The 23,367-nt window shown below is 34.8% G+C and overlaps 1 protein-coding gene across 7 annotated transcripts in view; it reads left to right on the top strand.

Moving 5' to 3' along the window:
* Positions 1-23,367, top strand: part of VPS13A (vacuolar protein sorting 13 homolog A) — a 99,502-nt gene that overhangs the window by 12,874 nt on the left and 63,261 nt on the right. For all 7 annotated transcript variants that reach the window (XR_003532129.1, XM_027670750.1, XM_027670748.1 and 4 more), the window contains exons 8-23: positions 980-1,039; positions 1,275-1,355; positions 1,781-1,838; positions 3,267-3,394; positions 3,608-3,714; positions 4,362-4,533; positions 4,891-4,953; positions 8,673-8,808; positions 9,248-9,342; positions 10,133-10,275; positions 11,530-11,731; positions 11,817-11,931; positions 14,575-14,711; positions 18,382-18,514; positions 19,305-19,422; positions 22,244-22,382. Coding sequence is in view for 6 of the 7 variants with exons in the window: in XM_027670750.1 (XP_027526551.1) it covers positions 980-1,039; positions 1,275-1,355; positions 1,781-1,838; positions 3,267-3,394; positions 3,608-3,714; positions 4,362-4,533; positions 4,891-4,953; positions 8,673-8,808; positions 9,248-9,342; positions 10,133-10,275; positions 11,530-11,731; positions 11,817-11,931; positions 14,575-14,711; positions 18,382-18,514; positions 19,305-19,422; positions 22,244-22,382 (1,887 nt within the window). In the remaining variant the exon portion in view is untranslated. The remainder of the gene's footprint in view (positions 1-979; positions 1,040-1,274; positions 1,356-1,780; positions 1,839-3,266; positions 3,395-3,607; positions 3,715-4,361; positions 4,534-4,890; positions 4,954-8,672; positions 8,809-9,247; positions 9,343-10,132; positions 10,276-11,529; positions 11,732-11,816; positions 11,932-14,574; positions 14,712-18,381; positions 18,515-19,304; positions 19,423-22,243; positions 22,383-23,367) is intronic.

Below are 23,367 nucleotides of genomic sequence, written 5' to 3'. Positions count from 1 at the left end.
TATATACCAGTAGATTAAGCTACATTTTTGTGTGTTGTGCTTTATGGTAACACGCTGTCTAATGAAAGTATACCTATAATCATCAGCAATGCCCAATGGTAACTACTTGGCTTATTAAGTTCAACATAAATATTGTGGAAGGGGTGCCATTAAAGTGCTATCATTACAATAGATGATCAGGAGGAAATTCTTCTGCCTGCTGCACTTTGTGGTTGCCAATCCACTTTGTTGGATTTGGGCTATTTGGAATCTATGAATATTTTACTGAAACTACCTTGAGCTTCAAGAAAGGAAGTTAATTCTTGATAACGGAGCAGGGAAAAAAAGCAAAAAAAAAAAAAGTAGGACATCTTTTTTTCAAACTGGAGCTCAATTTTCAAACTGCAAGCTCCACTTTAAAGTGCTAAGAATAGTCATCACAGACCGTATGAATTTTTTTTTCTGGAAGATTATGTAGTAGAAGCAATATACTAATTGTCCTGAGTTGCTCTGATTCAGTAGTTTTTGCTGAGTAACTGATAATCTTAAAGAAAATATGTCTAAGTAAATGATGATTGTCTCGTGAATGCTTGTTCCTAGCACATTTAAGGGTTTTCTTTGGACTCAAACTAAAATTAATTACTTCCAGAATTATAAAGGAATTCAGTCCCTTGTTTAGCTCTGTCCAAAGAGCATGCCTAAAAATGATATTGGTGTAAAGGAAAACAGTTTGAAGTACTGAAAACAGAATTTTATCATATCTTCACTTCTTGTGTGCAGCCTGCATGTACACACATGTATTTTTTTGGAGAAGTAGCCTTACAAAGTTTACACTTAAAATAATGGATGAATCACCTTAAATCAGAAAATGGTGTCCCATTATTTTCCATTATTTTCCAAAATTTTCCATATTTTAATTATGATGATGGTTTGTTTCAGTTATGATAACATGTTGGTGAATTATAGATATTGGAGTAACTTTGTATAATTTGCATTTCAGACCTCAGATAAGAATTGGAATCCATGTTTACATGATGAAACTGCCAAGTTGTTCTACAAGGTATAGTATAAACTGTATGCTAAAGAAAGAAATGTTAATAAAACTAGCTGCATTGGAGTTTCTTCCACAGAATGTAAGACCAAGAAAACATGTAATTGTATAGGCACTAAAATAAAAGTAACATTCTGAATATTTTTATTCATCCAGACTTTGTGAAATCCAAATTACTAATCTAGAATTTGTAGGTGTTAATACATATGTAGGTGTTAATACATATGTCCTGTTGTATTTTCAGCTTGTACGACTGGATAACCTTTTCGCTTACTGGAATGTGCAATCAGAGATGTTTTACCATGGTGGTTTTGATGAATCATTGGTAAGTAAAGCATGAATTAGTGTATCTAGTATTCTAGTTGAATCCGGGAAACACAGGACCTGCTTCACATTTAGTTCTGCTTCCATTTATGTCAGTATTGTTTGTAAGTAGAAGCATTTTTAGGATAGTACATGCTAAGGCTTTTATGTGATAGAATTATGACACCTATCTGAGGAAGTTTAAAAAAAGAAAGTCTTTTGCCAGTTACAAAATTTACACAACTTATGGTCATCTTACTACTATTCAGAGATTTTTGTTAACTGAAATTAGACATTCTGTTTAAAACATAGATAAGTATTTTGAACTTTATGATGTGTTAGAGGGATTATCTGAGAGCTATAATAAATTGCTAACACTTTATATTTTAAAACTTTATCTGGAAATAAAAATGCAACTTATTTTTAACTCCATTGTGTGTTTTGTAGGTTAACTTAAAACAGGGAGTTGCTAGCCACAGTGTGATTCCAGAAGGTTATGATTTTGGTAAGTGGTATTTTATTTGTAATACAGGTGCCTAATTCTAATTTTGAGTGCCTCTCAGAGGTTGCTACTTTGGCTGTTACTCAAAAATCTTAGTAAAGAGTGCTATTTAGTCCTATAAGGGTAACAGTCTTTCTGACAGTGAATACTGTACCACATCTGTAGCCTTAAAAAGGCCTTGATAAAAATGAGTCTTGAGTTATGTATCATTCAAGTGGAATGTCATACAAAAATCCTCCATCAATTAATTCCTTTACTTAAGAAGTTTAGCAATAATATGTGTACCATGTAAGTTTTGTGAATCAGATTGGTTTGAGTATGTTTTTGAGGTCACCTGCTTTATGCAAAGTATCTTTTTTCATGAGAGGTGAATACGGTAATCACACAACTTTGGAACTGTGGTGAATGGCAATTCTACGTCTTTTAAGACAATTCTTTTGTTTGAGACTTTTATAGAAAGATAATGATCACTGAGTCTGATTCTGTCACTTGATGTAAAAGCAAACATAATACTTACATATAAGAAGCATAAAAAATGAAGTTTAGGGAGCAAAATACAGAAAGAAAATTAATAGAAATGCTACCTTAGATAAAAGTGGGATAATCCAGGACTTAAAAAAGGCAAAGATAAATTGGTGTAAACATGGTTTCATCTTGCAAAAATGCATCTTTGATTTGTATGAACCTTTCAGGGAATTTGGAATATTTGTTATGTCGATCGCCTATCATTATCTCTGTTGAAAACAAAGAATTCTATTTGATAAAAATATGATTTACACAAATTCAAGTAATATGCAAGTTCTTATTTTTGGATCAATTGCTGAAACAGATGAAAATATTGAAATAAACATGGCTTTGAATGCCTGATATTGCCAAAGTCTGGAACAGATAAAACAATTCTACTCTGAATATTTTAATATTGTGATGTCTTATTTTGTGTAGGATCCATAGATTTTTTTCCATGCTTATTTAGGCTTGGATTTAGAAATATGGAATGTTTGGTTTTATCTACTATTGTGAGTATAATTTATCAAACAGAAAATAATCAGTGCAGAAAAAAAATAATTCTTACAGAATATGAGTTATAAATAATGAAATAAATGCTATGTTTGAAACTGTCTTGTACTATGAATATATCATAGCCAAAAAAATTACATTTTTTACAAATATAAACTAGTAATTGAAACATCTGCACGTAATACTGCGTACAGGAAAATTTGTGATAATTTTTTGTAAACATTTGTTTCGCAAATGTTGCCAGAGTGAAACTGAAAATTAAGTACAGATTGCATTATATTTTAAGTTGTTTTGGAGTTCTTCATATTTTGAAGTCTGGAATTTTGCAGTTAATAATCTGGCATAATTTAAGATATGTATAATTTATGATAGTCTTAAATAATTGCATTTTTTATATCAACTTGTATTTTTTAGTATTCCGCCCAATTTCAGCTAGAGCCAAACTCCTTATGAATCCTCGATCTGATGTTGACTTTTCATCACCAAAAATGGATTTAGATGTAAACTTACAGGATATAACTGTTGAATTCAACAAGCCACAGGTATAAACTGTTTTTCTGAAGTTTTATGTAATGTGGTAAAGAAGTTAGTTTGTGAGAATAAGAAAAGCAGTCTGAAATTTTACAGTGGACATACAGAATCTATTAACTTCTTAGTCTTGTTTTTCTTTGTAACTGATTTGCTCTTGAAAGGGAGTCTTGATACATGTTGTTCTCGTAAAGATAATAACTCTCAGTTTGAATTTGTTTGCTTAGTACCTCAGTGTTATGGAGCTTCTTGAGTCTATTGATATGATGACTCGAAATCTGCCATATAGAAAATACAGACCTGATGTTCCATTGCACAACAACGCCAAGACATGGTATGCAATCTCAGATTTTGAAAATAATTTGTTAGTTATTAATTTGAAATTATTACCAAGCAACTTTTTCTTACTTAAGGGGGTTAGAAGTCATTTCCTTCTGAAAGAAAGTCTTCGAAAGGAAGTCTTCACTTTTGTTTTCACTTGTTTTTCTTAAGCTAGTACTATAAAAAATTGATGAGGACCTCAAACCAAAGCTGAGGACACAATACTTGAAAGCCTATGATTGCTGTCTTAAAGTCCGTTATCAGGAACTTATGTCATACAGTATTTTAATACTGTAACACTATTTTAATGAATGCCCCCCCCTTATATGTTAGGTACTATTACAAGAAAATATACGTAAAAATAGGCCAACTTTTTCAACCTAGATGACAAAAATTTGATTTCAGAAGATTCCTTACAAATATATTTTTATTATTTTCACACATACATGCATAGATTTATGAGTATTTTTCATACACAGTTACCTTTTAATTTTAGAAAACAGCAACCTGTAAAATTCTTAAGTTCCTCCACTGATCAGAAGTGCAATATAAGACATGAGATTCCACTCTTCACAGCTTGGAGTTGTCTGCAAAGCTTTAGAAGTCTTTTCTGTATACTCAAAGAAATGTAAGCTATACTTCATTTGTCTTTGCTTCCAGGTGGCAGTATGTTATTTATGGCATCCTTGAAGTAAATGTTCAACCTAAGCTCCAAATGTGGTCATGGGAACATATTCGACACCACCGGAAGCAAGTGAAAAACTATAAAGAGATGTATAAAAAAAAGATAACATCAAGAAAACCTGATGAAGAAATCTTGAAATTGTTGGAGGTTAGTAATTTTCCATTGAAGGAGTTAATAGTGTTCATCTTGATATTTGTTTAAAGTTAAATGTTTACATATTTTTAAGTCAGTTCTAATTTAAAATAAAATTTTCAGTGGCCATATTTGTACCTTCATCACTACCTTTTTCTATTAGTGGTATTAACAAACATAGGAGGGAATTTTTTAAATTAGAAACTTAGGGAAAGAAAAACTCGAAGTGATGTGCTTTTCTTTTCCAGGTTTAAGTTTTCAGATTGAGCAAAATAACTTGGGTTGCATGAATTGAATTGTTCACTGTAAAACTGAGCTGTGACATGTAACAAAAGAAAATTGTCAAAAAATAATTTCTCTCCTCTTTTCCAGGAATTAGAAAAGGCCTTGGATGTTTTTAACATCACTCTAGCAAGGCAACAAGCAGAAGTTGAGGTAAAATTCCATCATTTAAATTAGTCCAAGAGTAACTGAAACATGAGGTTGTGGAGATTTCCAGCACATGGATTTTAGATCTAGTAATTGAATTGTGTGTCATACAGTCTTTCAATTTCCCGAATATTTCATGGTTTCTACTATAAGGCATAGTTACTTTCAGCTTGTAATTATGCAAAAATTAAGTAACTCCATATACTGCTTCTTCAGAGTGACTGATCTGGGATAAATTTCTTTCCATATGTGATGAGGAAGATCTACTGTGGAAAATATGGTCAAAATGTGGCAGAGGTCAAGTTGGAAGCAGTTATATCCAAAGCTTCATGGTCCCTCCATCCCCCAACAGCAGACTATTAGTTTATTCCTTTCCTTCATGATACCATATTATGTAGACTGAACACCTGTTGTGTGTTGACTTTTTGCAATGTTACTATTCAGAATACCACAAATGCAGAAAACATTTAAGTAGATTGTCACAATTAGGTAAGATAATGTGACTTGAGTAGTTACACTTAATTTGTTAGCCTCAGTTTTCCTAGGTTAACATACTGCCTAGTTTTCAGTAGTGGCTGAGTATCATTCTAGGACACTGAAGTGAAATCTTTATAAATTTTCTGAAATGTTTCTACATTAATAATCAAGGTAACTAACAGTAAGTAGACTATGAAGTTTGCAATCTGAAAGTAATAATAATTAAACTTAACGAATTTCAGTGACTGCTTATGGCAGTGCTTGAAAGCAATTTGATTTTTTTTTTGAGGGATGTGGAGTATATTAGATATGGTGTGAATGCAATTGCTGCAGTAATAGATATTGCGCTTCTAACTCAAAACTCTGAAGACGAATCCGTACCTGTGATTTTTCCTTCTAGTGTCATCATTATCCAGACTTTTACAGAAGACACATTCATGACCCTTCCCTTCAGTTGTTTGGCTGAATTGGACTGCTTTTCACAAGGAGGGTTTTTTTCTCTTCTCATAGTTCTCATTTGATTTAGGAATATTTTTATCCTGTACTTTATAGTTTCTTTTGGTTTATCTCTTTCCTCAATCCTGAAGTATTTCCTATCTAGTTTTATTCTTCTTTTCCTCCAGTGTGACTGTGCTGCTTACGAAAGGTTATGTCATATCGCATTCCTGACTGCCTTCAAATCCTGAGATTTAGGATAGGTTTCTGTAATGCTTAGAAGTAGATTGCAAGCAAATGAATTTTCTGTTTTTGGGCTTTAAGGACTGCATTCAAGAAGTGTTAAAGAGCATCTTAAAAGATCTGCTAGCTGGTTATCCAAATATATTTGAAAGTATTGAAAATCAGGTCACGGTGATTCTACTGTGTTCTATCTTCATCTATCTGTCCGCACCCATCTGTGTTACTATTATCACGTCATACCTCTGAAGAAGGATTCAAAGTACTTAAAAGAGGAAAATCTACTATTAGCTAGGTATCCTGACAGGTTGCCTTGAGTCTGCTAAGTATTTGAAGGAGCACCCTTTAGATGTGGGTTGAGTAAAGCCAGATAAATTATCCTTCTGTTTGTGAAGCTTTTCTGTTTTTTAAAACCATACCTAAAAGTTGAATTTCAAGGGCTTACTTTTACCTAGATCTTGAAATCAAGCTCACCAGAATTCATATTCATGATCACAATGGTATCCGATTTTCTGGCAACTTTGTAGCAAGAACTTTATATTGCAAACCTCAGGCCACTTTTTGTTCTTAGCACTAGTGTGCTAAGTACCAAACACTAGCTTCAGTGAGCCAAGCATCAAGTCTCTGTATCAGGTAGCTTGAGATATTTTATGCTTTCAGTCTAGGGAAAACTTTGTAGGTGATTCACCTAAATAAGAATACAGGATAGAATCATGGAATCATTTAGGTTGGAAAAGACCTTCAACTGTTAATCAAACACTGCCAAGTCCACCAGTAAACCATGTGCCTAAGCACCACATCTACATGTCTTTCAAATACCTCCAGAGATGGTGACTCAACCATGTCCCTGGGTAGCCTGTTCCTGTCCTTGGGAACCCTTTCAATGAAGAAATTTTTCATAATATCCAATCTGAATCTCCCTGGCACAACTTAAGGCTCTTTCCGCGTGTTCTGAATCTCCCCTGGCACAACTTGAGGCTCTTTCTGCATGTTCAGTCACTTGTTATGTGGGAGAAGAGACTGACCCCCACCTGGCTACACCCTCCTTTCAGATAGTTCTCTCTTTAGTCAGAACAGTTTACCTTGCTGATTAAGCTTGCCACAATCTGTGACTGCATTCATTACTAAACCATTGTAAATGGACAATGGGGAAAGTTCAAGAGGAGTTCTTCAGCAAACCTGTGTAGTTCCCATACTGCACAGATGTTTTTTCTTCATCTTTGCAGAAATACAGTTCCCCTGGCTTCTGCCTGTAGTCTTGCTTACCCTGGACTCCAGTGCCTGCTGCTGCCTGCTATGTGGAGCATCACAGCTTTAAACATCATTTCTTATTCACTGTGGCAGTTGTCCTTCAATACCAACCCCTTGATGTCCCAGAAACCCGTAATTTCACAGATTCAACAGCCTTTTATCTAAGGCTCTTTTCATTTTTTCCTTTGACTGTTCACTCTGTAACATCTACTTGATGACTTGGTGACCTTTATAAAGAGGACTTTTGAGGACTTTGTTCAAACTTTTTGAGGCTTGATGTTTAACTGACATTCTGCATCATCTCTCTGAGGTGAATCAGTAGTATCAGTTCAGAAGCCTCTGTGTTTTTGTGGTGAGTCCTAGTTTTCATTGGCCTGTAGGTGTATAGATGTGACAAGTCCCTACATAGTTCTGATTTATAGTCGGCTGTTTTCCCTAATCGTGTTGCACAGATCTTGGGGTTTTGAATGCTGAGAAGAGATCCCTGTCTCACTCACTTTAGGTATTGCTTTCACTAGAGTACCTCTAAATTTAGGGCTTATCTGGAACTGTTTGTATCTTTTTGGATTGTATTAGTCATGAAGAAAGTTAGTTTATGTGGTCCACTACAGTTCTGAGAACCCCTCTATCTTAGATCACTTGACGGTTGTTTGCCATTCCCATGCCAAACTTTCAGTGGATGTAGTTTGCACTTTATGTGAGGACCAGTATTAGAATCATTGCTGGTATCAGACAGGGCATCCCCTAGTTATGGAAATATTGAATATGGGAGAAGGGATATCTTCCTTACTGTTATACCTGTATGTATCAGATCCAGGAATAGTTTTCTATTTTTCTTAGAGTAAATGCTGTATTACAAGAGTAATTTTTTTTAATTGCTTTGTACATCTGTCTTGAAATGAAAAATATAGGGCTGATTTAAATTTTGACCTGTGCTGGCTATTTAATTGCTTACATATGTATTTTAAATGATTGTTTATAATGCCATTATTGTAATGTAAAGCACTGCATAATGTTGTGGATTTTTTTATGGTGAAAACTAGAGAGAAAATCCGCTATGTAAGAAACATTTATTGACCTTTTACATGCCCTTTTCATTCTTAAAGGTGTTTGTTATTATGCAAAATAGAATTGGTCTGATATTGCAGTGTATACTGGAAAAAGTTACTAGAAGGAAAACTAAGGAATAACATATTGCCTTTTTGATTGTTGTCTAATGATGTTTTGATGTGTTAGAGATGCCTTGGGTCTATATTTTCCTTAAGAAAATGAAGAAAAAAGCATGAAGAAAATTACTTACCTGAGTATTTTTTAAATTTAAGGCAACTAAGGCTGGATTAAAAATCTACAGACCAGGAGTAAAACAAGCTGATGAAAATTCTGGTGGCTGGTTTAGTTGGATATGGAGCTGGTCAGGTGAAAAAAAGGATGAAAAAAAGCAAGAAATCAAGGGTTCAAGTATGATAATTTATTTGTATTTTTTTCTATTATTAGAAATGATTTATTAGAATAATAGATCCCTAGCAATGGAATAGAACTTTGTTTTTATTATCAAATTATTGCTGTTTACATTTTCTCTTAGCCTTTTTTTTGCTGATGAAGTTGTTAATTGTGGGGCTCCTAGTAATGATTATGGAACATGGAAAGTAAATCAGAAAGGTTACTTCTGTTAGCAACTTAGGAAATAGAACAGGTCAGAATAAAAGCATTTTAAAGCATACTTTAGGATACTCAAGATTTGGCTTTAAACCTCAGTGTATTTGCTTCTACTAATTCAGGACAATGTTGACAGTACCTACTGTACATTGTAGAGCTACCAAGGCCTGTAAAGTGCATAACAGTATTTGCATTTTTTAGATACCTGTACTGAATTGAACTAACCTCTTGAATGTGACAGGTCTTGAAGAATTGATGACACAGGAAGAAAAGGCTAAACTTTATGCAGCAATTGGATATAGTGAAACAGCTGTGGATCCAACTCTTCCAAAATCAGTAAGTCATGATTGACTATGATGCCTAATAAAAATCTAAACGTGGGAAATCACTTTTCAAATTACTTGAAGCTCTGTCTCTACATTTGAATACTGTTCTGATACTTTTTAATTAAGTTGCTGCATGCTGGCTTTATGCAGAAGACAGCATCATTAGATGCAGTTTCAGGATACTAGTTGTATAGCTTACTTTGGATATTCTGAAATACTTCACAGTTAAATTTTGCTTGCCCTAGCTAGCATAAAATCATGTATGTAATGTATTGTTCTTTAAATATTGAAGTGCTTTATAGATCGCCTTCAAATATTCAGAAGCTTCTTCACAAAATGTGCTAAGGGATCTTAATAAGGGATAAGAAAGTACACTGGAATCTAAAATATGAGTGATAGTAGAAGAGTATAAATGATTATATAAGGAAAGAGGTGATTCAAGGACTGTAATGAGGAATAGCAACATTTTGAACCATTCAGAAATAGCCTGATGTCATCTTAATGTGGGATACCAAGGACAATACAATTGACTGGTTTTTGGCTCTACATCAGAGAGTCTTTATCACAAAATGTTGTGTAGAGACATCAGACATACCTTTCTAAGTCTACTTGTTACTCTAGCCCTACCTCTTCCTAGTAACTGTTTGGGAATGACTTTTACACCAGCTATGATACAAACCATTCATAGCATGAGAAAAATAGTTTTGAACTGTTATTTGTAGCTTTCATCTCTTCATAAACTCTATTGAAATGTGTATTAATGTATTTTATAATCCTATATTGTTTTTTGGCATATATAGTATGAAGCCATGAAGTTCTCTGTGAAGTTACTAAGCATGTCTGTATCCATAAGAGAAAACAGGCAAACTCCTAAGCTGGTAGAATTTGCATTAACTGGCTTGAGTACAGTATTTACCCAACGACCAGGTGCACAAGCAGTAAGGTGAGCTTTCCGTCAAACTGTACTTGCTCCTCATGAAATGCTGACGATGGCTAATAAGCATTTTTAGACTGTTATGGTATTTAAGCTCCATTTTTCGCTGTCATTTCTTGTGCAGTTTGGGAGTGGAATAATTTTACAATTGATGGCTGAATTGTGGCTACTGTTTCCATGATAGAGTTCTCTGCCTCTTCAGAGGTTTTTGTGCCGATACGGATTTACTCCTGTTTTTTCAGTTTGTTATGTGCAAACAATCCAGTTGCCAACTTGTTACTTGCTTTTAACAGCAACTGTTACTCCTTTTGAAACTTAATCTGAGGAAGGTGGTCTTGCAAATGCTTGTGTGTGGGCATTTAACGTGACTGAAAAGTTCTTGAATTCTCAGTTCACTTTCAGATTAGATTTCAGAAGAAGGCTGTAACTGATGATTTTTGCTTTGTTTTGTGTTCTCACACTGACAGATGGAAAGTATCTGCTGAAATATTGTAATTTCATTTCAAATGTAATGACTTAAATATTCTGGGGGAAAGTAGCCTTCCGGTTTTAAATCTTGTGCCCTCTAATTTGAGGCATATTAGTATAATGTATGTATAATATTAAGATACTATTGATCTTTTTTCTAAGTTTTGCATGTGACATTTCTGTTTGTACTCTTGTGCATCTAAATGGCCCTAATAAAGTTATTATACTAAGAAAAAGGAAGAAAATATTACATTTTTACAGTGAAACATTTTTCTTTGAGTGTTTGGAGATAAAGATCTTTAACTGAGAGCTATTAAAGAGGTGGACAAGGTATTGAAAAAATAAAAAATCCGAGATATAAAATATACTTCTTGAGAGTAATGAGACTATTTATCTTTGTTTCTTCTATTTCTCTGCACTGGAACTCTTTCGTTTCTTACATGTGTCTGTTTTCTAGTATCAATTATACCATATAATTCTTGAGCTCATACTGCAGAATTCCCATTTGCCTGTCTCCTGCCCTGACACCTGTCCTCATGAAAAGTGTATGAAGGGAATAACTTGGACCTCATTTCTTATTTAGTCAAGGCTAACAGACAAAAAAGATAATGAAATGGAAAACAGTTAACACACAGATGTGTGTTTACTCCTTAGAGTAAACTATTTATGTTGAAGTTTGGGTAGAGATGTATTGTATTGGGTTTTTTTCAAACTCATTTCCTATACTCTTACTACCTAATTGTGCCTAGCCAGATGGATATTACATCTGAACAGTCTGTTTACCTTTCTTTACAGATTTGAATCAAAAATTACCTCACTTGAAGTTACAGGCATGTCCCGAGAAAAGTGTACGCCCTGTCTCCTATCTTCTCGAACGGCCTATTCGGACGAGAGTACCTCACTTTTAAGCATAATGTTTGAAACTAATCCTTTGGATGAGAAAGCAGATCAGAAGCTTAGAATAGAATCACAGCCACTGGAAATAGTGTATGATGCAGTAAGTAAATATTGGAATAAGTTGTAAATCTTGGAAAATCTTAATAGTAAATTTGCCATGTTTTATTTTTCCTTTATTTTAACAGATGACAGTAAATAACTTAGTGGATTTCTTCAGGCCTCCAAAAGATGTAAGTTTAGAGCAACTGACATCAGCAACTCGGATGAAACTTGAAGAGTTCCGTGAAAAAACATCAACAGGCAAGTGCTGCATGCTCTTCTAGTGACACACTCAGACAAATTTTGCATTCTAGGAGTAAGACAATGTTGTATCCTTCCGTATGGAGATGCATGTACCCAAGACATAGTTTTCTAACACAACACCTAAGTAAGTTGATTTATTCAATCTCATTGCAAAGCGTTTATTCTAGGTATTGGATAATTTTGTGTGTATCTTTTTTTGAATTCATCTGTTTCTACTTCTTTGTAAAATATGCTGCATGCCCATAAGACAGTATTTCAGTATTTGTACTCCATACACAGTTTGTTACTTCTTCAGTTTTGTTCATCTGATATCTAAATGGCCTTAATTATTTCCTACTCCTTAAAAACTGATACTGAGATATTAGTCCTCTAAAGTAACCCCTAAATCCTTTTCAGAGTTCTTGCTTTTCAGGACAATATCTGCCTTTATGTGGTTGTTTTCCATTTTCTGTATTCCTTGATGAATATTGATTTTGATTTGGACTAACAGTTCAAGTCACATAAACTATATTTATTTGCCTTCCAGTTGCTCGGCATTAAAGCCATCCCCCTAGTTTTCATTTTATCTCTGGAGAACTTACATTTTAACACGTTAATTAAAAAGTTGAATACTTTGGAAACTAACACTGAGATGTGTAGAATTAACATGTTCCAGTAAGGATGTGTGAGGCTTTCTAGATCAGAGATGTGTCCAGCAGTGTCCTGTCTGTGTGGATGGGAGTGGATGCTAAGGGGAGATTTCATATATAAATTATTTTTTAAAAGCAAAAAGGCCAAGCAACAAATGCTTTTTTTTTAAACCTCATTTAAATTTGTAATGTATTAATATTTGAATTGTAAGTTTAAAAAAATCTGAATAGTCAAGTGATAAAGAATTTACAGAAAATTCAAGCATAATGATCGCTTTTATGAAGCTGATGTTGGGAGGGAAATTAGGTGTCAGTTGTATTTTTATTCATTAGCTCTTCTTTGACTGAACTGTTTAATTAAGGACTAATATCGGATTAACCCGTCAAAGTTTTGTAGATCAACTTACTTTTCTTTCAGAAACTTCTTCAGCAATACTAAATATAATGATACCACAATTCATTGCTCATTCCTGAGATGAATTTGTAAATTTAATATGCTTGGTTCTCTGCTCATTACCACCAAATACACTGGTGTTGATCATAATTAAGTTTTTTGTGGAAATATGGAATCATGCTCTGTGTTTATTACAGTTTCAGCATATCATTACTTTAGAGGTATACCAAATACTGTTCACACTCTCACAAGAATGCTGATTTGCCTGTAGTAATCTAAAGGTTTGATCCAGTCAGAAACAATAAATTTGATGGAATGTCTAAAAATATGTGGCACATTTCTTGTAAAATCTTGTCTGAGACTTACAAAATTTCCAGAGTACGAAAATTGGATCTGCAGAATCTTCTGTTGTGGGGTAGACTACACTAGTTTCAGAGGTAGAAGAATGGGAACGTATCAACATAATTAATATGGTCAGACTTGCAATCCTCAGGAATTAATTTTTAACACTTTTCTTTGAGCAGTAGAAGATAGCTGAAAAATACAGGGGAACTGTGAACTGCAGAAGTGAAGGAAATTGCTACACCAAAGTAGTTATGATTTTCAGCATTAAAAGACATTACAAAAGTTTGGTTTACCCGAGGTCAATATATGGACTCCACTGTATTGTCTTCCCAAGTGAAGGAAAAAAGAAAGTATTTGCTTGAATTTTCTACATCACTCAAATCCAGTTAGGCAGTATCCTAAGTTGTTTTACCTTGCAAATCCTGAAATGTGGTTGTCACCCAGTTCTTCATTGATTAACCTAAATCTCCTGTGGCAAGACAACCTTTGATAAGGTAACAGTTTTAATTGTTTTCTTACCAGTGGATGTGCTGAGTGTCATGTTATTATCTTCATAATTTTTTATCTCTACTGTGATTATCAGCTTGTTGCACATGGTAAATATTTAATGGGTTGTGGCTGCATCATAAGGCAATTTTCAGTGCTAACTTGAAGCAAGACCATTCATTCCTCTACAGACAAGCAGAAAAGCAGAATTTGATCTCAAATGTTCTGACAGTCTGAATTTCCCAACTAATTGCATGATTTTTAAGCATAATTTTTGGAAGATTATGTATTTGCTGATCTTCAGTGTCTGAAGATGGAGATGCTTGTCATCATGGTGTTAACTTCTGTATGTCAATAGTAACAACACTAGGAGTTTGACCAGTGCAGCTGGATACTCCCAGTAAGAATTTCTAGAACAATAAAATTTCTGAATCTACAGAGCACAGTGGATTAACTCAGTAATTGCAGAGTTGCAGTTCACATTCCAGTTCTTCTTATTTCATCTCTGCTGATTATGGAACTTTTTTGGATTTGCATATGTTGTGTTGCTTTCTATACTTGTCAGTTAGCATTGTTTGCTATCATCGTTTCATTTACTTGGTGCTTCTTTAAGGGCTGCCTGTAATTATTGGTTCAGAAGAAATCTGAAGATCATCTGTACCTTAGTTATCTAGCATTCATGATTAATTTCAAGGTAGACTTGATTTGCTTTTTATAGCTTTTTTAAATGCTATAGCTTCTGTATGGATTACTTTGTTTATGTTTACTAATTATACTATTTTTCAGGATTGATGTATGTTATTGAAACCCAGAAAGTTCTTGACCTCAAAATTAATCTCATGGCTTCATACATCATTGTTCCACAGAGAGGATTCTATGATAATACATCAAATTTACTACTTCTGGATCTTGGTAGTGTTAAAGTATGTATTTACCTAATGCAATAATTTACTAAAAATTATAATTCAGTTTTTACATTTGTATTTTGTGGTACCAATTAAGTAAAAGTGCCACTTGCTGTTTATGTATTAGTTATTTATTTTAAACTGCTTTCCAGTCAAGGCAGAAATTACCGAACTCTTTTCAGTGCATTCTTTCAACGCAAAAGAATTGTTAAAAAGTGATCATCCTGTAATATGAAACTACTGTTGATGCTTTGAACTGTTACATGGAAAATATCTAACATTTTATATTTTAGAATATAAAATAGTGAACTTCTTACTTACATGATTAAATGGTATTCTTATTAAATTATTGTTATTATTATTATTTACCTTTGGTCATTGAGTTTACTTTAAAATGAGAAAAGTAAACATACTGACAATTTTAAAAATAATTTGAGTAAAACTAGAGATATGTTTGAGATTTCATGCAATCGAAAAGTCAAAAAGCTAATGATTTATGTAGAATTTATCACTATAACTGTATTTTTAGCAATCTTCTCACTGCTGAATTTGTGTTCTTCCAAGATAAATGATATTGTATGTATGCGGGCAATTTCTTTTTTATTTACTTGTAGTCTGGGTAACATTGATTCTGCTACTTAATACATGTTTAGATTGCCTTATCTGCTGCTTAAGTAAGAATTTGTTTCAAATCTTAAAATCTTGCTAGAGTAAATTGGCTCTGTCTTTTCAACAGACTGACTTTCTGAGCATGTGGTTTCACTTAGTCATAAAATTATTTGGGTTGGAAGGGACTTTTAAAAGTCATCCAACCAACCTGCAATGAGCAGGGACATCGTCAACTAGATTGGGTTCCTCAGAGCCCTGTCCAGTCTGACCTTGAATGTGCCCAGAGATGGGGCATCCACCACCTCTCTGGCCAACTTGTGGCAGTGTATCATCACTCTCATTGTAAGAAATCCTTCCTTACAGCTAGCCTAAATCTGCCCTCTTTTAGTTTTAAAGCATTACCCCTCGTCCTATCAGAACAGGTCCTGCTAAAAAGTCTGTCCACATCTTTCTTATAGGCCTACTTTGAGTACTGAAAGGCTGTTGTAGGGTCTCATCAGAACCTTCTCCTCCTCAGGCTGAAAAACCACATCTCTCTCAGCCTTTTTATCACAGGAGAGGTATTCTGTCCCTCTGATAATTTTTGCAGTCTTTCTCTGGACCTGCTTTGACAGGTTGCAGTACACAGGCAGGGGCTCACAAGAGCAGAGTAGAGGGGCAGAATCACCTCCCTCACTGTGCAGCCCAGGATGTGATTGTCTTTCTGGGCTGCAAGTGGACATTACTGAGTCGTGTTGAGCTTTTCACCCATGAGTACAGCAGGGCAACTCTTGATCCCATCATCACTAGCCTGCATTGATTATAGAACTATAGAATCACTTAGGTTGGAAAAGACCTTTAAGATCCTCGAGTTCAACCATTAGCTCAGCATTGCCAAGCCCACCACTAATCCATGTCCCTAAGTGCCATGTCTATGTGGCTTTGAAATACTTCCAGGGATGGTGACTCAACCACATCCCTGGGCAGCCTCTTCCAATGCTTGCAACGCTTTCAATGAAGAAATGTTTCCTAAACCTCCCCCGGCACAAGTTGAGGCTGTTTCCACATGTTCAGTCACTTATTACTTGGGAAAAGAGACTGACCCCCACCTGGCTACACTCTCCTTTCAGGTAGTTTCAGGGATAAGGTCTTCCCTCAGCCTCCTTTTCTTCAGGCTGAACACCCCAACCTACCTCAGCCATTTCTCACAGGACTCATGCTCCAGACCTTCCCCAACTCTACTGCCCCTCTCTGAACACGCCTCAGCCCCTCAATGTCTTTCTTGCCATAAGGAGCCCAAAATTGAACATAGTATTCAAGGTGCGGCCTCACTAGTGCTGAGTGTAAGGTGATGATCCCTTTTCTAGTCCTGCTGGCCATGCTGTTTCTGAAACAAGCCACTGACGTAGCCACATACATGCCACTGACTTTCTTGGCTACCTGGGCACACTGCTGGCTCATATTCAGATGGCTTCTGACCAGCTCCACCTACTCACCTCCTCCTGGAGCTATGTCACTAAGCAGAGGAGTTCCTCTACCGGGGCACACCTCCCACAGGTGTGCTCACTGCTACTGTCTGATGTTGGCGTAAGAGTTGGCACATCCTGGAGGCTGACACCTGTAAGGCAGCATGTTCCCACTGGAGCTCTGCCTGGTTATCCTGCACCTGTCATGGTGGTGCCGTGCATTGATACCAGGGGTTGCTCCAACCCAAGTTCAGGACCTTGCAGTAGGCTGTGTTTAGAAAGAACTGCTTCAGAAAGTGGAATTAGCAAAAACATTGCTGTGTAGATACTAAAAATAAGTGGTCTGGTTGTAAATCCAAGTTATTTCAGTGATTTATAATTTTACCAACTCTTCTGAATGCTGGTCATTTGTAGGCACTTTGTAGGGGTGGCACTTCGTAGTTGCCTGGGAGCTTGAGACAATCCCCTAGATCTAATAGTCCCCCTCCTATTCCACCCATAGAAACTACTCTTTGAATAACACATAGAAGAACACATTTCAAAATCAGACTTCAGTAAGTGTGTCTGAGATTTTTTTTCTGAAATAGGTAACTAATTTTTGTAGTGAGTGTGACTCCTGGATTGGCTCCTGTCCTTTAATAGAAATTAGAAAGCAAGATGAGGGAATTTGGCAATACCATAAGAGGAAATTTAATTACCTCTCAGGATATGATTAGTAATTACATATTCACTATGAGTGACATATGCTTAAGTGAGATGTAGGTCATTTGTTGAATGATTATGTCTGATACAAAGCCAACAGTCTTTTCCCCTCAGTTGTGTACTGGATGAAATCAAGCCAGGGGGAAATGGCATATAAAATTAAAACTGTATCTTAATGCAGATATGTAAGATTATTAATCTAGTAATTCTAAATTTTCAATCTGCAAATTATTTTTAATGTAAAAGTAGTCATAGTTCAGCAACACTGGAAAAAAAATGCTATGTCCTAGATGCTAGTATTTAGACCTGTTTCGGTTCTCTTGAATATTACCTGGGTCTGACAGAACCAAATATGAATCCAAAATCATTAGATCTTTAAGGTTGAGGACAGCCATCAGCGATGAACAGCAGAGAGGGCACATACAAGTGTGAAATACCCAGGAAGTATGGGCATCCCAAAGCTGAGTCAAAGGAATTTTGATTGATAATAAAGGCAAGACTGATGATGAACAGTCCGAACGCCCTTTTTTTCTGTTTAACTAGTATGCCACAACTGAATTCTACAGAACTCAGAAATAGATTTCATATTTTGGAGTTGATTAATGCAGTAAAATTTTTAAATATAAAAATACTGAACCATTTTTCTACTGATTACAGAGGGTTTGAGACTTTACACTTTGGAGTATGAGTCACTTGTTAAAGAAAATGATTTTATGCAAAATAGATTGTCTTAAGCTTCACATATTTTAATTTACTTTTTATTTTGTTTCTTTCCTTGAAGAAGAAATAGAGTTTTATACTCCCCATTTTTTGTTTTGATGGAGAATTAGAACTACTAATTCTAGTTCTCCTGTGCTGTGATACTTGTAAGAGTCTGTGCCCTTGTAATGAGGAATAAATTGATCTATTCTTTTTCTTGTGACTGTCTTAAGATGACAAGCAAAAATCGTTCTGATTTGTCAGAACTCAAAGTAGGACAAAGCACTATTGAAGATATAATGTCAAGAGCTTATGACAGTTTTGACATCCAACTCAGCAGTATACACTTACTGTACAGCAAACATGGTAAGTATTCATGAAAGTAATCTTTCTTTATGTGAATTTTATGGTGGTTGTTGAGCTGCTTATATTTTTAGCTGAAGAAGTGGAGAATCTTTGAAACATACATCTTCCAACATGTTCTAAACTCAGTACTATGAACATGTTACGAATTTCCAAAACATACCTTTAGGGATTCGATTACAATCTTAGTTTTGCTAAATAAACAGGTTTATAATAAAATCCTTTATATTTGAAGACATCTGATTTATTTGTTGCATAATAAATATAGGACTAATTAATTTGTCTATGGTATTTTCCTTCAGTGCCTTTTCTTTTCCAAATTTAGAGCAGAATCCACAAGTAGTTGTAGGTTTGATCATTTTGTAAGGGTAAAGAAAGAATCAGAATCAATTTACTTTGATAAGGTGTCGAAGGAAACTTTGACTAATAGTTTGGGAACTAGCAATATAGAGTCAGTTATAATCAGAGAAGTCATGAGCATTTAATTCTTAATCCTTTCGTTCCAGAGCCTCAACTCTCAGTACCATGCATGTTAAGAATCAGACTCTTAGATGGCTGCAGCATAGATGGGGTAACTGTTTAGATGTGAATGGGAGAAATTATTCAGTAATCTTCTGTGTCTGAATTCAGAGCTTCTATAATATATATCTGTTGATATATAGAGCTGTAAAAGAGATCATGTCACCTGAATTTTTAGCAATATATACTAATATTAGATACTTTAATTCTGTGATATGTGTAATGAGAAGATCTCTTCCAATGTTTAAAGTATAGATTTTCTTTGTTCTCGTAGATGAGAACTGGCAAGAAGCTCGGAAGCTAAAAAATTCATCTCAATGTATCTTGCAGCCCTTGGATGTAAATATGGAATTTAGCAGGGCTATGGTTGTGACAGATGCAAGAATGCCCAAGTATGTGTTTTTCCCAATTTTGAAATTTTATAGTAAATTACTTTTTTTAGGGGAGGTGGGGGGGAGGGAGAAGTAACAATGTAGTTTTACCTGTGCTATTTTACATTGGCTAGGTGTGACTCTTGGAAGTAAAATACATGTATGTAGAAAAATGATAATAAAATGAAGATATTTTCATATATTGAAAAGGTCATAAAATGTTATATTGTTATAAAAGTAGCATGTATAATATATTTAAAGATTTTTATTAAAGGTAGTGTTGCCTGTTCTAGTTGGGTCTTTCTAAGAGCTACATTTCAGTTCTCACTGGAAATACTGAGGAACTAGAAGTCCAAACTTAGAGTCTCTTTTGTAAACATCAAAAATATTTTGAAAAATAATGCTGTCATACTCCCTCTCTTTGACTTGGATTATTCCTCTTGTTTGTTTGCATACTAGGGAAACAACTCTTAATGCATTGAGTTTGCACTTAAACTTACTTAGCAAAATTCTGTTGGTTACGGAAATGTACTCAATTGGAAGAAAATGTATAGTACTTTTAATAATGGTCAATGATTGCACGGTGTAATGGTGCCATCTTCTGGAAACCTGGGAGGCCAGAGTTTTGATGCTTGACTTTACCAAAGATATCTTATGCTTTCCCTCCTTACTTTTTGTCTGTTTGGTGAAGAAACTCAAATAAGGGAAATGCAATTCACAGGAATCTTTTTATGTTAGAAAATTAGATTTCATTTCTATAGTCATAACAGAATGGCTTTATTTTAATTTTAATGTAGGTTTGTAATCGACGTCTATCAAAGTTATGCCAGTGTAACCTGGATTAAGGAGTGTCTGCTCTTAATAAGAACACCTGTTGCCATACTGTAATACTACCTGTCTGTCTTGGCTACCAGGTGTGCTTCTCCTTTTGGCAGTTCCTGTGTCTATACAGATTCTGGGAAATTTTTCCCTGATAGATATTATTTCTGTATTCCAAACTCTCATACAGCTACTCAATTAACAATAAAATAGTTTCTACGTGTGTCTAGAAATTACAGATTTTTCTTCCCCTGGGATAGTTCTGTTTCTTGGAGGTAAGCTGTTCTTCTTCCTGTACTCTCCACAACTGCTAGGAATGCCACAAGTAGCAGTTTGGTACTAGATAAGTGTATACTGAGGCATGGAGGAGGTAAGTATTAAGAGCATCCTTTCATATAATAGCATTCATTAAAAACACAATAAAAATTCCAATGTGAAGGAATGTACCTATTTGCAGATTTGGCAGTGGCATTAAGATTTCCTTCTCTCTAGATAAAACCAGACTGAACTGGGAAGAAGTTTCTCAGATTCCCTCATCAATTGAAACACTTACCTCCTCCATGCCTCAGTCTCTACAGATGGGGAATAATTGTATTCCAATTCCGGATGTTTTCTGAGCCTTAAAAGCTTTTGTTTCAAGAGCAGTGTAGTGAATTGGGATTATTTGCAATTATCTGCCTGGTATCTGCTAAGTGCATTCTGTGTAACTGCATAGGCTGTCGAAATTCAAAAATTTGTCAAAATGCCTGCACAATATACGTGAATTTTTGTATGGAGATTTAAGTGTAATGTAGGTGAGAATTGCTAAGTGTCCTCAGTTGCTGGAGCACTTGAACAGTAGATGGAGAGGTCCTTTCAAACGTGGTAGCTAGTCATTTACCCCAATCTTCTCTGTTATAATAAAAGAACAATGAAAAAAAAAAGTATAAATTTCTCTCTGACAGAATTGGAATTAAGAATAAAAGTCAAAACTAGTTGAGGATTAATCCTGTAAGAATTTAAGGATGTAAAGAAATCCATAAATTGGAGAAAACTATTTACTTACTGTCGCAGTTGAATGTGTACAAGTTTGTGCTTCACTTGCTCAAGTATCAGGAGCCGTTTTTTCAGTTACTCTCATAGTCCCAAAATTAGCTGAGGATGATTGAAAACGTGAGGTTTTTTTGTCCTCACATCTTCTCCGGTCGTATATTATATGTCCCTTTGAAGACTGAGTTATGAGTTAAGTACATCAAAAGTGGGAGGTGTTCCTTACACCCCCCGTGTTAAGCATCTGCTGGTACCTGTAGTTGGAGAAAGTTGACCTGTTAAAGCAACCTCTTTATCTCTTCTAACTAGAAGTTGTAATAGAAGCATAATAATATTATTTGAGCCATTTCTCTGCTTTCTGTTACACTCACATGTATGAGAAACTGAATTGGGTTTTAGGTCTTAAAAAAGTTAGTGTCTGTTTGAGGTGATTCTTTTTGGCCAAAAGCCTATTCAAATGGGCTCAAAATTTGTTTTACTGCTTTCATTTTATTCTTTTATATCCTATTTTCCTGTGCCATTTAGACTACTGCTAGAGTCAGCTTAAATATACATTTCTTCTGGGAAGTCACTTTTTTTGACATTTGGGCCCTAAACATTCATATGTAAAAATACTCCTCAACCTTCTCTTCTATAAAATACTGTGTAAAGGCTCAGTAATGTAATTTATTGCAAGTAATTAGATTAAATACATAAACAAGAGGCAACAATTTCAGATTGTGAGGGAAATATGCTTATGTAGCCAAATCACAAGTGGTTATTAGTACTATTTGTGCGTGCGCATGTGTGTGTATATATATGTATGTATGTATGTATGTATGTATGTATGTATGTATGTATGTATGTATTACGTGCAATGGTTATATGAGTGATTTTCTGACCAGGAAGACTTTTGTGTTTCTCGGAAGAAAATTAACATGAAGTTTGAATGAAATAGATTTAAGATTGATTGTTTTAACTTCGAAAGTTTTGACTTTGATTCTTTACAAAACAGGTTCAAACTCTCTGGACAGATGCCTTTACTTTCTATCCAAGTATCAGATCAGAAGTTGACAAGTATCTTGGAGCTAATTCATAGCATTCCTAAGCCAAAAAGTGTGCCTGCTACCAGTTCTCCTCCAAAACCAGCTGAGGTAAGGTTTTTAAAAGATATTTCATAAAAAATGATTAGCAAAACACCTTCTTGCTATTAGCATTGCAATTTTGAAAGGAGCACAAGAAAGTGAAGAACAAGCATTTGCTTAGTGCCTCTTGGAAAAGTTAGTTCAGTCTTTAGCCAATAACTATGAAATAGTTGTCCAGTGGCTGGATTTAAAATAAACCATCCCAGAGTTTTACTGCTGTGGGAATTAATTTGTAGTTCATATTAATCTTGATTAACAAATGTGCTCACTTTTGTTGAGGATTAGCTTAATGGTACCTTCAAATTTACACATATATCAGAGTGCCGCAGAGTTTAGGTTCATCTATTTTGTGTAGCGAAGAAAACATTGAAACATCAGAATTTTTAAAAGTTCAAGTAATAGATGAGAGTTTAAGTTTCAAAAACAAACAAACAAAATATTCACTATCTGCGGCTAGGCAGGCACTGTTTTATAAACAGTGTCTGCCTAGCAGAAGTGGCAGCTTTTTTTCAGCTGACTTCAATGCTTTTCTCATCTTTCTTTTTTTTTTAGTTACACAACATAACTTAGTGGGTAGAAGATCTGTCTTGCACTTATAATGTTTAGGAGTTTAGAGTGTGTTCTCTCCTTCCTTCCCAATCCCTTTCCCTTAGTGAAAATGCTTTGGGTCACTGTTTTATACTTTCTTCAGAATAGAAGTTTACCCCTTTTGTATTATTCCTGAAAAGTATATTTTACTTCTTGAGCTGTTTTTAGCAAAACTAGGAAATGAACTTCCAGTTCCTAATTTTTATCATAAATCTAGTCTGTGTGATCTGGTAATATTTTATGTATGTTTAAAGCAGTCCTATCATTAGAAAATATGTCAAATCTCAAGGGTAAAGTCAAAATTTGGCTGTCCATTTTTTTGTCATTTGTTAATACTTCCAACATTCTGTTGTTTAATCGTCTGTGTACTTGATTCTAAGGGACTACTGGTCATCTTTGTGTTGGC

The sequence above is a fragment of the Neopelma chrysocephalum genome, unplaced genomic scaffold (assembly GCF_003984885.1).
Source record: "Neopelma chrysocephalum unplaced genomic scaffold, ASM398488v2 Primary Assembly neopelma1_96926, whole genome shotgun sequence".
NCBI lineage: Eukaryota > Metazoa > Chordata > Aves > Passeriformes > Pipridae > Neopelma > Neopelma chrysocephalum.
This window is presented reverse-complemented; position numbering and strand designations above follow the sequence as displayed.